Here is a 16729-nt window from a genome sequence, read left to right as displayed (position 1 = left end):
GCTGTAAGTAGGCAGAAATAAAAATGTTTGAGCAGATTGTTAAACTATTTCATAAACAAGCAGTTTTTGTAAGGTATTTATCTTTGCAAGCTTAAACAGGTAGGTAGTGGTTCTGAACGTGTAAATATATCATACACGATCTTTGAAAAAAATTTAATGTTCGGCCTAACCTATATTTCATAATAACGTTATGAAATTTGCTTGAGTGAAAGTGCGCGGCATTTTTACGAGTTACATTAATGATAATTGACGAATAAATTTATGTCTAGCAATCAGTTAAACGGTAACCGTCATTTCTTTCTTCGAATTTTTTTTACTTTTGAAATATTTGCCCAAATTTTTTGATTCCAAATTTTAGTTTCGGTTCCGGGTTCAAATAGTTGAGGAATCGAATCGAAGTTGAATTTATCGGGTACCCGCACATCCCTAATAAATATAGATAAAATGATTCAAAGCATTCAATTTAAAACTTTAGAATATAAGGTAAACTTCAAAATAAAATAACCTAACAAATGAAACCTCAATTTATTTGTTATTATTGTAGTCGTAATATTACATGGCTTTAATGCATAACGGCAAATGTGTACGACTACAGTAAAAAACTTTTAACATCAAATAACTGGCATGCAAAAAAAAATATATGTAATATAACTGTAATGGTGTCGTATCCATACATAAAATATTGTATCTTCAAAACATGCAGTGATAGATTTGGTAAGAAGTAATATAAAGAAGAAGAAAACATTTTTTAAATTTTTTGGCTGTCAGTTAGTTTGTTACAAAATGAAGCTACAATGATTCAATTAATTTTGATAAAATTCTGCACGATAATGATACATGCCAGAAAGTAATAACATTTAGCACACATTTTATGCACAAAAAGTTACATCATTCCAGTACAATGCATGGATCTGTTTCAGGAAACATCGGCTCCATTCAACAGAATTCCTCAATTGAAATCTAAAAAGTTGCTGCCACAGCTAGTTCTGAATAATAATAATAATAATAATTCACCTCCCACGTGGCTACAACCCAGAAGCCAAGCAACTCCATTCTATATTTTTTTTTCAAACACTAATATTTTTGCCTCTATTTTAAAGGCTACATTTATATGCATGTAAATAATAGAGCAACACAAACTTACACAAGTGCAAATTCTTGGTTAATCCAAAATATAGTGTTCTCGTTGAAATCCTTTGGCGATTGGACTTCGGGACTGTACAACACAACCTGCCTCTTGATTTTAGGAAACGCCACCAGTGACTGCAAATGAAACACAGCAAGGCCTTAATAGACGTTAACCAGTTTATGAAAAGAACAATGGCACCAATTACTTCACTGTACGTATTCAACACATATTTACCCATAATGTTCTCCTGAGCTCCGGATCCGGTAGTTCTGTCGCTAACCTCAAGTTCTCGTAAGGGATTTTCTCATGCGGTCGCTGGTTCCACGCAAACAACACAGCCATTTGAAACGTCGTCACATCAACATCAAACCTTCCTATTGCATTCGTGAAGGTTATCTGTAACAAGTTATAGTGACAAATTTTACATATACTACCTATTTGCATTCACAAGCTCATCATCCATGCTGGAGATTATAAAGTCACTAGAGGTAGGTCAAAATTCATTTGAGTGAAAATATTTACTACATATTTATATTTCACTATCAATCACATTTGTAAGACAATGGCTTGAATTTACAGTTCATATCCCAACAGCTTTTATTAGCAGTCAGTTACATAGTACTACGTACTTTGTGGATAGGCATTTCTTGAGTCATAAATATAAAATAATTACATACAGAGTTACAACAGTTATTTTACAAACTTATTCTTGTAAGTTACAATTTTATCCTCAAGCTCAGAGTTCTAAGTTCAAGGACATCTGAAGAGACCAATGAGCCGCGTAGATACCAGTGCGCCAGCCTGCACGGAAGAGGAGGGGGGTGCCAATATGTTGTCAAATACAGTAGAACCTCGATGATACGTTCCCGTTTCATACATTTTCCCGTGTCATACGCCGATTAATTTCGGCCCCGCCGAAAGTACTATATTTACAATGGTTTACTTTCCCGGAACATACACTTATAAAACCATTAATTTCCCGTTTCATACGTTTTTACGAAGCGGAAAAGTCCTAAAATCCACAAAAAAAATTTTATATTCCTCCTTATAAACTCAGTTTTAATGCTTTTATTTTGAAAAACGATCATTGTTTACATTTGCAAACGTAAGAAAATAACTATCACACCATAGATATGGATAGTATCAGGAAGACTGTGCACTTCGCTAGTAGCATCTATGGCCAGCACCAAGCGAGACTAGTGGCGCAAACAAGAAATGATCATGAAAATGGTGCACGTGCTTTACCAAGGCACGGATCTCATATTTTGTGCAGTCGTTTATCTTTGAACTGAATATACCCGTTTGTTATTGTTTTTTTACGATTGGATTGTTTTGAATTTTACGTTTCTCAAGTTAAAATTTTATTGAAAATTGTTCTGTTCCATAAAGTTGTTTGTAAAATGTAATAAACAAGCAAAAATTTCTGATTTTTTTTTTACAATAGCCTAATTTTTTTAATTTCTAATTTAGGCTTGGTGACTTTTCCCCCCCTCCAAGAAAGGACTTCATAACATTTTTTAAGGCCACTGTTTCTCATGTCAGCTTTACTTGATTATGGACTGTATTTTACATTTCTGGTGGTTTTATTATATGTATAATATAATGATGAATTCATATCTTTCATTAATATAATGCAATTATTTACACATATATATATTTATGTTTAATCTGGCACTGTGCTGATATGCTAGATTGGAAAAAAATTTCATTATTGCCATTCCCTTTTCATACACTTTCCCGCATCATACACCATTTTTGTGCCCTCCGTTGAAAAGTGTATGACAGGGGTTCTACTGTAATTGGTTAGTTGTGTAGCTGGTTTTTTTTAAAACTTATAACTTAAGATTAATAGTTGGTAGTTACTTCTTAATGTCATTGGAAAACATCAGTTACCTAGAATACACATTCAGATTCTAATTTTTTTAAATTTTTTTTATTAATATTTCACGTTCATACCTAAAATTAAATCTGTTATTTAGTATGTGCTAATCTTCTAATTTCAGCATTAAACACCAAACCATATAACAAAGATGTTAAGAAATGGTGAGGAAGTTATTAAGGCAAAAATAAAATTCTATAGCATGATTTTTAAAATTTCACCCAGCCCATCTGGTCACAAATTATGTCAACCATGGTCAAAACCCTACACGCAGATGAATTCAAAATAAAAGCCAAGAGCAACGAAGCGAGGAGCACTCACGGTGCCGTTGGACATGTGGTGGTACCACTGGAGCTTGCGGCCGCTGTGCTTCTTCTTGTAGAAGTCCTCGACCTCCGGGATGTAGTCCTCCAACTCCAGGGGGAGGGAGACAGTGACGCGCTCACTGCCGCGGGCCCACGCCCCCGCGTTCAGGATCTTTATGTTGATGGAGTCTGCAACACGAGCCCGACAGCCGTCCACCCTCGCGTCTACACCGGGACAAACTGGCTATCAGTACATGCCATCATGTAAACAAAGAATAACCACAAGATAAAGACAGAACAAGACAGCAACTCATCAAACATACACCAGAAAATACAACACTGGACACGTAAACAAAAATGGAGCACATCAAAAACACAGTTATGGAAGAAACATCATTGTCGATAATGACGATAATATAACCATGAATAGAAGACAATAAACAACAAATACAAAAGGATTATAATGACAACAAAAAATAACAAGAACTGAAATGCTGTGCCGATATGAATCGGCAGAAGCAGATTTTGCTGATATTTAGTTGAATCAGCGTTTCTGCAGATTCACAACACGCTTGTTAATTTTTGGCCAATATTACTGAAAAATAAAAGTAAGTTGTAACCTAAAAATCTACCAGTACCGCGACATCTTCGAACTCACATCATTTCTTAGCTAGGTGTGCCAGCCGTACATATCAAACTCTAACATCCTGTGTTTTAAAAAAATGTTCTTGATTCTAATACATCGTAAATAAATATATGACCATCACGGTAGAATTAGATGAGAACAATAACTTTATGTATTTAGAGCATGGCTGCCAACACAAACAAACAAAAATATCAAATGCTTGAACTGCAATGAAAGGTTCGTAATATCAAGCAGCGATACTTTTTAATTAACTTACGTCAAGTCTTTTAGAATTAAATTTTAAAAAAAAATTAAATAATATAAGGCTTTAGATAACATAAATTACTTTTACTGTTTCCCGTGCTAAGCGACCACATGAAACACATTTCTGTATAAATGTTTGGTACCAAACCTTTTCGCTCCTGCACGCGTTAAGTTTGTATTGAAATTCCCATTCTTGAATTGTTAACATGTACATAGTCTCGAAATCTCACAATTTTTAATTTTTTTTTTTTTAAATTTTGTATTTCGTGAATTTATATATATCATAGTTACATATAATTATATTATCTTATTTTATATAATTACGTATGAAATAATTGAACTTTTCAGCCTCCATTAGTAAATTAATGTTTAATTAAGCAACTAACAGTACGTCAACAAGCTAAAAATATGAGCTAAAAAGAAGAGAGATTATTTTCCATTTATAAACTAAAAATGGAGAACGTTTGTTTTGTGACCATACTAAACACAATCACGCAGTTGCAAATATCAGTTTTAGAGAAGTAAATGCAAATAAATGATTTCTGCACTACAGAAACTGTCTTTCTGCTGCAAATTACATGTGTGTACCAACCAGTCCATCCGAAAGACTTTTCAGCACATGTGGTATTTTTTATGGCACTAAAAGATATTCATTGAAAAATTAAGAATGGCTTTATAAAAAAAATCTAGGAATTCTGTAATTGGTGCTAGTTTAGTTAAATGTTTTTTTATAATGAGCCAATTTATGGCTATGTAAATTGGATTTAATTGTTAATTGTAAAATGTTGAATTACAGTGAACTTTAGGCAAGCACTCACTTGTTTTTGTATTTATATTTCTATTGGTTTAAAAAAAGAACTCCCATTCATCTCACCTTTGGTAAACATTCTTTTTAATTAACTTTTGGTCATGCAAACTAAAATACATGAGCATTCGCAATGCATGCTTTTCTTAAAATAAGACATTTTGGGTAAATTAACTAGTACTAGGTAAATTACCTAAAATGTCTCATTTTAAGAAAAGCATGCATTGCGAATGCTCATGTATTTTAGTTTGCATGACCAAAAGTTAATTAAAAAGAATGTTTATAAATTTTATAAATTTTTTTTAAACCAAAATGAGTTTTCCCCCATATTGGTTCGGAATCGGTGAAATGGCAACAGTTGTTTTGGCATATTGGCTATCGGCAGAATTTTGTGACTAGGTACAGCTTTAGTCAACAAAACACTTTACCATATTATGTGACAAGATAGCAAACAAGTAGTACAGGGAAGGATAATGAAAAGAGTAAAAGAAGTGTTAGCTGAAGACATGATGGCATAGTGTAGAAGGTACAAGTGCAGTACAATCCTTGGAATAATAAATATATCACGTGGCACATATGTATATGCCAATAGGTACAGGTGCGGCAGAGTTTCTACAGAGGCTTGGTGAACCAATTTCAGGACTTTATCCGAATCTTTTGATAAAATAGTCAGAACTCTACAAATCCCAAATGCCAGGTAGTCATGATGCCCAAGTATTCCTAGCTGGTGATTAACCAAGATACTAAGATATAAAACTACATAGAAGTTTAGAAAATGTACGTCAATTTTTTTGTCACAAAATATTGTTGTACAGAAATTATTCAAGTCCAATAAATCGGGAAGGTATTTAAATTGCATTAAATTAACTTCTAATTACTGATATCGCCAAGTTGCTGTATAATAGGTACCGTTTGGTACTTAAATGTTGAAATATAATACAGAAGTAGAACTACCGACAGAAGTATGTAGTTCTTTTATCGCTTATCTCATGGATTTTGTGCCTGCACTTTGACTTCCAGAGATTTTGCAGATGCCTGAAACCAGACTTCCAAAGTTTTAGATAAAAGGGTTCATTTTCATGTTGAAGTGAGCTGGAAGCGCGGTGGGCTGGGAGGAAGGACCGGGAAAGTAACGGGCGGAGGTGAAGGAACGGGGCTGACCGGCAATGCTGCCGCGGGTGCTCCGGTACTGCTCCTTGAACTGCTGGTTGAGGTCCTCGCTGACCTTGATGTCCTGGAACATGCGCGCCAGCTTGTTCACGTAGTCGGCCGGCATGCCCACCTCCCGCAGCCTGCCAACAGACACAACAGTCACCACAGTCACCACAGTCACCACAGTCAACAAGAGGCCGGGCAAAGTCCTCAGCAGAGACAAGAATTCAGGGTTATATTCTCAAGCCAATAACGTTATTTTGTTTTTTAAAACAGGATATATCGGTATTATTGGTTTTATTTTTTATGAAATCTTTTTATTAAAAAAAATTGCTTATTGCTAAACACTTAAATGTTTCATGAAACTTATTTCCCCCAAACAGTGTCATTTAGACTTATTCAGGATTTTTTGTTTACAATATTAATGTTAGTAATAAGCCTGTCTAACTATTCAGAAGAAAAAAAAAAATCTGTTAAGTATTTTTCCATAGGTGTCTATGGAAATCATGGTGGCCACTCACAGTCACCAAAAATATTCCCTGATTTTTCCCTGATTTCCCTGATCAAAAATTCAAAATTTCCCTGATATTTACAATTACAAAAAAACATAATTTTGATGAAATAATATAATATTATAGAAAGAGATTACTCACATTTTAGCACCCTGCTGTATTTTCTTCATTATATACATACGGAAGTTCGTTAAATAACATAATACATTTTAAATATGTCACTTTACATTATAGCGTCCCTTTGAATGACCTGCAGTCTGTGTTTTGTTTTATGTCTAGAGACCGGAAAAATTCGCAAATTCATTTCGCGATAGGCTAAAATACAAATAGTTATACCTCAGTGCTGCCTCTGCTATTGGCTCACTACTCACCTGGATGACTCTGGGCCAATGAGAAACACCCGACCAAAGCTTTATCGAATCTCAGGCTGCTACGTTGGGACGTCTCAAAAGACAGCAGCCAATGAGTGGGTGGCATTTGACCGAGAGTACGCAGAACTATGGAGTTCATCCTACAGGTCATCGAACCCGCGATTTTTTCCTGTCCCTAATAATGGGGTATTTCAGTGGTGAGCGCTCAAACATTTTTTCACACAACTTTTGATAACTGTTCTTACATTCATTTTTGATTTGAAGTGCAACATTTCTAGTTGCGAAATATTCTTAGTCTTAGTACTCTCAACAAGGGATAACAGTACAGTGCAAATTTTACCTTGTGTTTGAATTAAAAATGAAACAACTAATGGATAAATCTTCACTGCATTACAATCAGTACTCCCATCTGTAGCTAAAGCAAATGGTCCACTTACAAAAGATTCAACAGTTTCAATTTAGTGTCACCAGCCATATACTCCTCTCCACTAAGGCAGATGTTTTTGTTCTCGCACAGCTGTATTTCCGTGCAATTCTTGAGTCCGGAAACATAGCTCTATACAAATTACCCGAATGATCGGCTACTGCTATCGGTAAATTGTGTTCTACCAAAAAACTTGTAAACAATAACTCTGCGTTTGTTACTTTCGTTTCTTCAGATATAGCGAAAAACCACGATATAGATTTATTGCTCGTCACGGCTTTAAAATGTTCTGCATGTTTCTTTGATTCAATATGCCGTCTACAGACATCCCTACCACCATGCGCAATCGAAAAGTCACACGTGCATACATTACAAAACGCGTGGCGTTCCAAAACATTTGAAGATGACAAGCAAGGACATTCTTTTGAATAGTTTGGCGAAAGTTCTGAAGAATAACGTTCTTTTTTTTTTTTGCCCCAGACACACATTGTTCTGTCACACGCTTCATTTCTACAATCGGCACTGAAGAACACAACACTATCGAACAACATAAACAGGTTTCACGTCTGTAGACACGACAAAAACACTTTGATGAAAAAAAAATGGCTTTCGAAAAAGTAATTAACACAACACAGGTTAGCCAAAGTACTGTACAAAAATTATCGTGATGTAAGTAGCTAACAAACGAAAAGTCTGAGAATATGTAATAGTTGTATCGTACAACGGACGTAATACCGTACCATTTCTATTACAAAACACAATAATTAATCTACTTATTTCGACAGTACATGCGCACACTTACTAGTTCCGTTATCTGCGCAACCACGTGATGTATTCAAACTGCGTTCACGAAACACGCACACCAGAAACGGAATTTTTTTCCGTTACCGTGCAGCACAAAGCCTCGTTTCCGTAATAAACCAGCGATGTTCCGTAATTCGGTGTTAAATTCAAATTCGTAATAATTACGGAAAATCCGTAATAGTTGGTAGCTCTGCGGAAATATACAAGACACAAAAAATTCCCGGTTATTAAAAAAATTCCCTGACATTTCCCTGATAATTCCCGATCAACGTGATTTCCCTGATAAATCCCGGTTTTCCCGGTGAGTGACCACCCTGGGAAATGTAAGTCATGATTTTGTTTAGTTTGATTTTTGCTCTCCATCATTTGATGTCTAAAAATTAACATAGTCTTTGGAATAACAGCAAACAGCAAACTGATATAAAGTGCAAATAATCAATGATTTTATAAATACTACAATTACTGTGCTTTTGATTTTTCTTTCTTAGTTTTTTTTGGAACATTAAATAGGACTGAACTAGAAATATCTTTTAGAAAGTTAGTGTAATTTGAAGATTATTACAGGCTAGAAGCTAAATTCTGTTATAGATCAAAATAATTTATTAAAATTAAACTTCTATAATAAGGTAGCATATACATATAACAGGTTCTACTAAATACTAAGTGTGAAGACTTGTAAAATAGAGATTTAGAAAAGCAGACAATATTATTATTTCAGAACAAATAAATACATCAAGAAGTTTACAATAAAATTAATGCTCTGCAAGAATAGACCTACATTGGCAACATGTGCATTTCTTTGAGTTAAAATGAATATCTTCAACGATAGCAACCTAAATTGTTTTGATATTACAGTTAAATAACTGCTATAAGAGAAGGCGTAAGAAATTATAATTAAGAAGTCAACTAACGTTTATCCAGTGAGATGTGTAGAAGAAAACTCATGCGAAGAAGAATGTCGTTAATATTTCGAAGTAAAGGGACTACATTCGACACCCCAATTTGCCTGTCATTTTGCTTACATGTTAAGACAGCCTAAATTTGTAGATTAATGCAAAGGTAAAATATAGGGATGGGATTTTCGAATCTTGGATTCGTCCAATATACCGAATCCTATGGATTCGAGGGTTCGTAGGATCCGAGGTGGGATTCGAGGTGGGATTCGAGGTGGGTTTTTAAGAGTTTTAGGTAGTAATTGAAAATTGTAGTGCTGGGCGAAGTTTGAAAATTTCGAACCGAACCGAACCCTTACGTTCGGTTCGGTTCGAAACCTCTTAAATTATATTCGAAAAACCGAAAGTTCGTTTAAAAAAAATTACGTTTTTCTAATTTTCTAACCCCCATTTGAGACCATTCACAAAACAGCTCAACAAAATTCTATTACTTGTAATATTCCGACTTTTATCGCATAGTCGTCGCCTCAACAGTTTCAAGAGCAAACAAAAAAAAAAAAATATATTAATAGTCGCATAACTCGCATAGCATTTTTTCATATAGGCGCGCTTTGTTTTTTGTTTGCTTTAGAGAATTTTGTATGCATTTGTCGTACTAGGTAATATAACATATCGTACAAATGCCAAAGGTATTGTACATTATACCTTTAACTATAGTGTGTGTACGAGAAGTGTTGTAAAATCACCAAAGATTGCGTACCCCATACGTTAAACTAAAGCGCATGTACGAGAACTCTCGTATTTCGGCAAAACTAACGTGATCAAGTTAACACAAGACAAATGCGATAGGAAATGATTACGTAAATTACGTATTTTAAATTACTGGGATGTATTTATTTTCTTTTGCCTTTTTGGTTATAACAGTCAGGTAATGAAAATATTAATTTAATCTTGTGTATTAAAAGTACTGGTCCAGTAAATTTTACAGTACGGTACTAAGTTGACTAGCGTAGTCGCGGCAGCCATCATTATTTCTCGTGTTTTCTTTTTTCCGACGCAAATTTCTATAACCACACTTTTTACGTTACGTTTACAATATTATTGTTCTTGAGGTGAATTGCGATGAGCAGGCTAACGTCGTTTAAGTTTTCCAAATTGAGAAAAGATAATGACGACCCGGATGACCCAGAACCACCCCAAAAAACCGTCTAAAGTTTCTTCTGACGAGCTGCATTCTTCCAAGAAAACAGCAACTGCAGTCAGCGGGTTTTGTAATATAGATAGGTAACTTAATTCACATTCGCCTTTTTTTTATGTTTTATTAAAAAGTTTTACTTATTAAAAATGTTAGGTTATGTCTACCACAAAAATATGTAGATAGGTAACTTAATTCACATTCGCCTTTTTTTTGATGTCCTATTAAAAAGTTTTACTTATTAAAAATGTTAGGTTATGTCTACCACAAAAATATGTTATGTGGCCTTATGCTGAATGTTCATCTTTATATTTTTTTTAAATGAAGGTTAGTGTACACAGAAAAAGGAAGATAGTCTTTTTGAAATTTAGATGTAATTAAAAATTGGTATATATATATATATAAGCTAAGCTATATAATGTTTTAATTTTACATATGGCTGGAGAACCTTTCTTTTTCACCACTCAGTTAAAGACCAAAATGCTGGTCATCGGTTCATTTTAATTCAAAACAATTATTTCTGTATGAGGTTCGGTTCGGCTCGGTTCGAAACCAGAGAACTGAGGTTCGTCCAGCTCTAGAAAATTGTATACCTAAACTATGTTATAAAGGTAACGGAAATAGCACAAACTTAAGATAAAATACGCTGCATTTTGTCAATTAGCATAACTACTAGGGATGGGTTGAGTACACATTTTTATCGATTCCGATACCAGTACCGATTCCTAAATTTCGATTCTCGATTCCGAGTCATTCCAGTTTTCGATTCCTGGTAATTCTGGTCACATAATTAAAACTACTTAAGAATTGAATGCATTACATAATGATAATAACATGTATAAAGGATAATTATAGACTTAGGATTAAATGTTGAGGTTTTTTTTTTTTTTTTTCAATTACCAGTGAAGAAGCATTTTCACATAAAGTTTGTTTGCTAGTAAGTACTAGGCTGTGCACAAAGAAGTTCAACATTTAGACAAGGTTCTTTAACAGGCGATAACGCCGATAACATAACATCTTTGTTCAAAATGGGTTCAAAGGTAGCACTACTTTTTTCTGTGGTACCTTTTGACTTAGTTGGTGACAATGCTGTAAACAAAAGTTTGTTTTTCTTCAAAGACTATTTTTTCTGGTAGTAATGTGTGCCGGGATTTCAAATGCTTCATTAAATTGGTTGTAGATTTATAAGTACCGCTCCGTGAAATTTGCGCACTACCATTATTACAAATTGCATATTTGTCATTTTCACTATTGATGCGAAAATGTTCCCAAACTTTAGACATGTTAATACAATATCAGAACATTCGCATCGTAATTTAAAACGACAGTCGGCGAACATTTTTTTACTAACAAACTAGCAAAACACTTGAAAATAGTTTTAGCAAAACAATATTTGTGCCAAATAAATAGCATAAATGCGAAACAATTCACAGTAACCTCAATAGCACGACGGTGAATTACGGCGGAGGTTACTGTGAATTGTTTCGCATTTATGCTATTTATTTGGCACAAATATTGTTTTGCTAAAACTATTTTCAAGTGTTTTTCTAGTAATTATTACGGTTTTCCTTTTGCAAGAAATAAACACGAGCCTCTGTTGGCGGTATGGCCAGAGAATTCTTTATTATCGATTGTTGCTTTCATTATACAATTTGTCCCATACGCAACGAATCGATACGTTTCGACTTGACTTTATATTTTATGGCCACCAGAGATTTTGTGGAGGCCATCATCCTTGAATGGCTCACAACTAAACTGGTGACGACACGTGATGTGATCTCGTTTCATAACCGTCACTTTCTTCACAAAAAACAATGGACTTTTCTTAACTGCAAATAAAATTAATAACTCTTTTTACAATTTATTTACGTCTAATACATGAGTGAGGAATAATGTTCTTCGATCGTGGAGTTTTAATTAGAGGTTAAACATGACCGGTAACATTGTTTTTATTTATTTTTATTCGTATAAAATTAATATTTAATAATAATGAGCATTATTAGAAATTTTATGCGCATACGGCAGGTAAGATATATTAAAATAAGTAAGTAAAGTTCAGACGAAAATATATTACTACTGTATTTTCTTAACTTAACCGATTCCTAACCTACCTTGCCCTTTTTTAGTACCCGATACTGAGTACCCAAATTTTTTAATAATCGGTGGTATCGAGGAATCGGAGAATCGAATCGACCCATCCCTAATAACTACTCTATCATTTCCAACCTTCAATAATATAACATTGCAGAAAAAAAGTAACTTTTTTTAAATGGTGTTCGTTATACAAACATATTTTATTGAAAACATAGGAAGGATTAATTTAACAGAGAATTAGACAGATGCACACTTACATGTGTGGTTTTTGAGGTTATTTGTCTCTATTTTATATCAGGTGTATACACTATGCACTTATTTTATAATTTTATAAATACACATGTGATTTTTTTAATACATAGGCCTATGTAATTTTTTAAAATAAATGTGTGATTTTTTTAATAACATGTGGTGAAGTTTAGTGTGGGACTGAGATTCGAGATTCGATGACAAACACTGAGGATTCGAACAAGGATTCGGATTCGACCAAAATGTGGATTCGTCCCATCCCTAGTAAAATACTATTTTTCAGGTCTGGACCGATACTACAGATACACCATGTATATATAACTAGAAGATTTACTTCAATACTCTAGTGGAAAAAAAATAACAATATATTTTTGCAAATGAATAATTTATACATTTAAAAGTATTTAATAAAATGGAAGAATTATTTAGTTATTTATATACAGTAAATCTCTGCTAGGAAGTTCCTCAACATACTTAGAAATGTAAACTTAATAACAATAAAAACTGTATTAAAAGGGAAAAATTGTATCTATTTATATTTTTAGAAAACACACATTATTATGCTAGAATTTTTTTAAGTGGGATTTTTCAAAGAGGGTTTTGCTGTAAATATAATGATGCAGGATGAATTTTCTCAACAACTTTAACCAACCCGCAATATGGTTTTTAGCAAACAAAGCTTTATTTTGCCTGAAAATAAAATTAAAAAACTTAGTACCTGTGAAAAGGATACAATTTAATTTCTCAAAATGCTTCTGATGTTCTCAATATAGATGGATACTGTGGTGTTTGTATTGGCCCAGTCATGTTACATATGGATAATTGAAAGCTGTTCTGTGCTAAAACCCCTTGACAGAAAAATAATGAAATATTTTGCAACTGAAGCCATCTGCCATCTGAGAGCTCGGTGCGATTCTGGACAGCAACATGCCGGGACCAGCAGCACTCACCACTCCACCATGTTCTCCTCCTTCTCGGAGTCGGCGGACGTGTCGAGGATGAGTCGTCGCGTCAGGTGCGCCTTGTGGTACCTCATGAACACGTCCTTGTTCTGCACGTACTTCAGCACCAGCAGCTGCCAACACACGGCGGTCCGCGGTGAGCCGCCAGGCACGGCACTTCAACAAGGCATCTCTAGCTTGCCTTCAAACATCGGCTCTAGGTCCAAATAAACTGGAAGATTTAGGTTTCGTTATAATCGCCGTGTGCCGATTTATCTTACAAACTAATAAAAGGTGACGTAAAATGTTTCCACGCAAATTCACTGAATCGAATTGGAACGAAAGTCAAGAAAACAAACTTGTGATACATTCATTGTATGAATGAAATAAAGAAAGGCTCGTATCCATGTCGGTGAGACGGGATGATAAGTGCGCTGCTGCTTTTAACATGGTATATCCTTTAAACCACCAGGCTGCAAACAGGCAGGCAGTCTTCTTGTCATGCACAGGGAACTATGCGATTTGAGCAGTAACCATTACATTATATGGCAGGGAAATTTATATAAATGTGTAATGCAAGTCTCTTGAGTGTTTTCAATAATCTCTACTTCATGCCAAAAATTTTATTGAAAACAAGTGTTTTAGCTATTTTCACTCTTCTAAATTTTTTTTTTTTATCTGAAGCTCTGCCCATTGCATGTGTCTCAGGTAGGCGGGACCCTCAATGTATATTACATATGAAAAGAGAAGTGACCTGAGCCTAATGAAATCAAACCTGTGGTAGATTGATAAAAATGCAGGTCTCATTTCTGTAACAATGGCAATACACCCATGAGTCTTGTGGAGGACCAGGCTACACCGATGGCTTGCTGCTGTGCAGTCTGGTCTGTGCGAGCAAAGACAACGGGACACTTTACACAAGCGTGCAACTGATACTCTTGCTGCAGTGTTTCAAACACACTAACATAGAACGATAACTTAAATCTGTAACAGGTGTGGTGTCTATGGAAATTCGTAACATGAATTTATTCAGTTTTATTTTCGTTTTCCATGTTTTGATGTCTAAAAATTATTCATAGTCCTTGGAATAACAGCACACAGCTAACTTATATCGAGTTCAAATAATCTATGATTTTATAAATACTGATTACAGTGTTTTCGATTTTTCGTTCTTATGTTTTGTTTGGAACATTTAATAGGACTGAACTAGAAAAATCATTTAGAAACTTAGTTGAATTTGAAAACTATTACAGGATGGAAACTAGTTTCTGTTATAGATTAAAAGGATTAATTAAACTTCTATAATAAGCTTGCATATAACAGATTCTACTAAATAAACATGCAGACTTGAAAATAAGTGATTTAGATAAGCAGACAATAATATTATTTCACAACAAATCAATATATCAAGTAGTTTACAATAAAATAGAATACTCGCAAGAATCGCCCTACATTGGCGGTGTGTGCATTTCGTCGAGTTAAAATGAATACTTTCAACTTTCAACTATAGTTACCTCAATTTTGTCCATATTACGACTAAATGACTGTTATAGGAGAAGGATTTAGCAATTATAATCAAGATGTCAACGAAAGTTTATCAAGCGTGAGATTGTGTAGAAGAATACTCATACGAAGAAGAGTCTCGTTTATATTATGAAATAATGATTAATCGCAAAGGGACTACCAAGAAAGGCAAGACGAAAGAAGTAAATCTACCGCAGTCTACAAGCCATCGTTCCCAAGGTCAACACCCAGAAAAGAAGGAAGAATGACCGCAGCAGCTGATCTCGCTGACTAGTTCGTTCAGGGTGAACGTCAGTTTGCAGAGTTCTTCCGACCCGATAGTAGACGTTGGAGGGGCATTTGCAGTGTACCATAGCCAATATTACAAGGACATTATGTTGAACACAACGTAGAATACAAGTTGTATTCATTCTTTGAACAAGTAAGACGAATTTTAACAGTGTACCATTTAGTCAGAAACAATTTTAAACCATTTGTTCAATTTCAAGATGAAATGTAGGTTTGGTGTTTATTTTAGTATACTAGGTTGTTAAGACATAAACTCATCTAATTTGAGAATTACAGTTAAGGATGGTTATTTTTGTTGGTTCGTTTGAGTAGTTGTTATTTGAATTCACCAGGAACTTAGATTCATTTTATTGGTTTTACCATTTATTAACGCATGATAGTTAACTTTGTCAAGTTGTTATATCATAAATTACAGTATTCAAATGCGTTCAAAGTATGACATTAAAAACAAGATATATTTGTTTGCTGATTGCTTAATTTTGAGAAATGATAACATTTTGTCTTGAATTCAACTTGTATGCTAAACCAGTGGTCCAGTTCTGCTGCTGACTAAAGTCGAGTTTAAAAATATAGAGACACACACATTAGTGTCAGTTTGTTAAGTAAAGTAATTATTTCAGTAATTTGTTATGTTAATATTAATATTTCCTAAAGAAGTGAGATCTGTGTGAATGGTGTATTCCATTGTTTTATTGTCAATTACTGTTTAGGTCTTAAGATTGAATGAATATGATAACTTTGACATTCTCAATATCTTTTATAACAATATCATGTTCATGGTTTAAAATTTTAAATAATAAGAGTATCATTTAAAATTTGCTCTACATTATTTATTCAGTTAGTTATTCGGACATAACAATGGAGCCCGGGTATACTTGAATGCGAAGACTCAAATTATCTGCAAGAACAAAAGTTAATAATGTTCGCAGGCTTTCACGGCCATCGTCTGAAGTAGCTTGGCTTCTGGGTTGTAGCCCTGTCCTTGGCAAATAATTCACCGACGTTTCGGTCGACATTGCAGTCGTCATCATCAGGGAGCAGTTACCTACTTATGGTATTCAGTAGGTAAATGCTCCCTGATGATGGCCACTGCAATGTCGACCGAAACATCGGTGAATTATTCGCCAAGGACACGGCTACAACCCAGAAGCCAAACTACTTCAAGAACAAAAGTTGTCGTTAAAAATGTAAAGACATAAGTTTCTTTGTTATATGCAGGTTGAATGTTGTCTACAACTCACAGTTTAGCAACACCAGACACCAGCCAGCAGCGGA

The 16729-nt window shown here is 34.4% G+C and overlaps 1 protein-coding gene across 3 annotated transcripts in view; it reads right to left on the bottom strand.

Annotated features, from left to right (window-relative positions):
• The window catches only part of LOC134541630 (cullin-5), a 49788-nt gene that overhangs the window by 10407 nt on the left and 22652 nt on the right, over positions 1-16729 (bottom strand). Inside the window, exons 10-14 of one of the 3 annotated variants that reach the window (XM_063385199.1) lie at positions 13652-13776; positions 6169-6299; positions 3330-3502; positions 1364-1525; positions 1145-1263 (exon numbers count right to left, since the gene is read on the bottom strand). In XM_063385199.1, the coding sequence (XP_063241269.1) occupies positions 1145-1263; positions 1364-1525; positions 3330-3502; positions 6169-6299; positions 13652-13776 (710 nt within the window). Of the gene's footprint in view, positions 1-509; positions 1287-1363; positions 1526-3329; positions 3503-6168; positions 6300-13651; positions 13777-16729 lie in introns of those variants that run through there. The other 2 variants (XM_063385201.1, XM_063385200.1) reach the window with 2 other exon arrangements.

This window comes from Bacillus rossius (genome assembly GCF_032445375.1).
Source record: "Bacillus rossius redtenbacheri isolate Brsri chromosome 4 unlocalized genomic scaffold, Brsri_v3 Brsri_v3_scf4_1, whole genome shotgun sequence".
In the NCBI taxonomy this organism is placed as follows: Eukaryota; Metazoa; Arthropoda; class Insecta; order Phasmatodea; family Bacillidae; genus Bacillus; species Bacillus rossius.
This window is presented reverse-complemented; position numbering and strand designations above follow the sequence as displayed.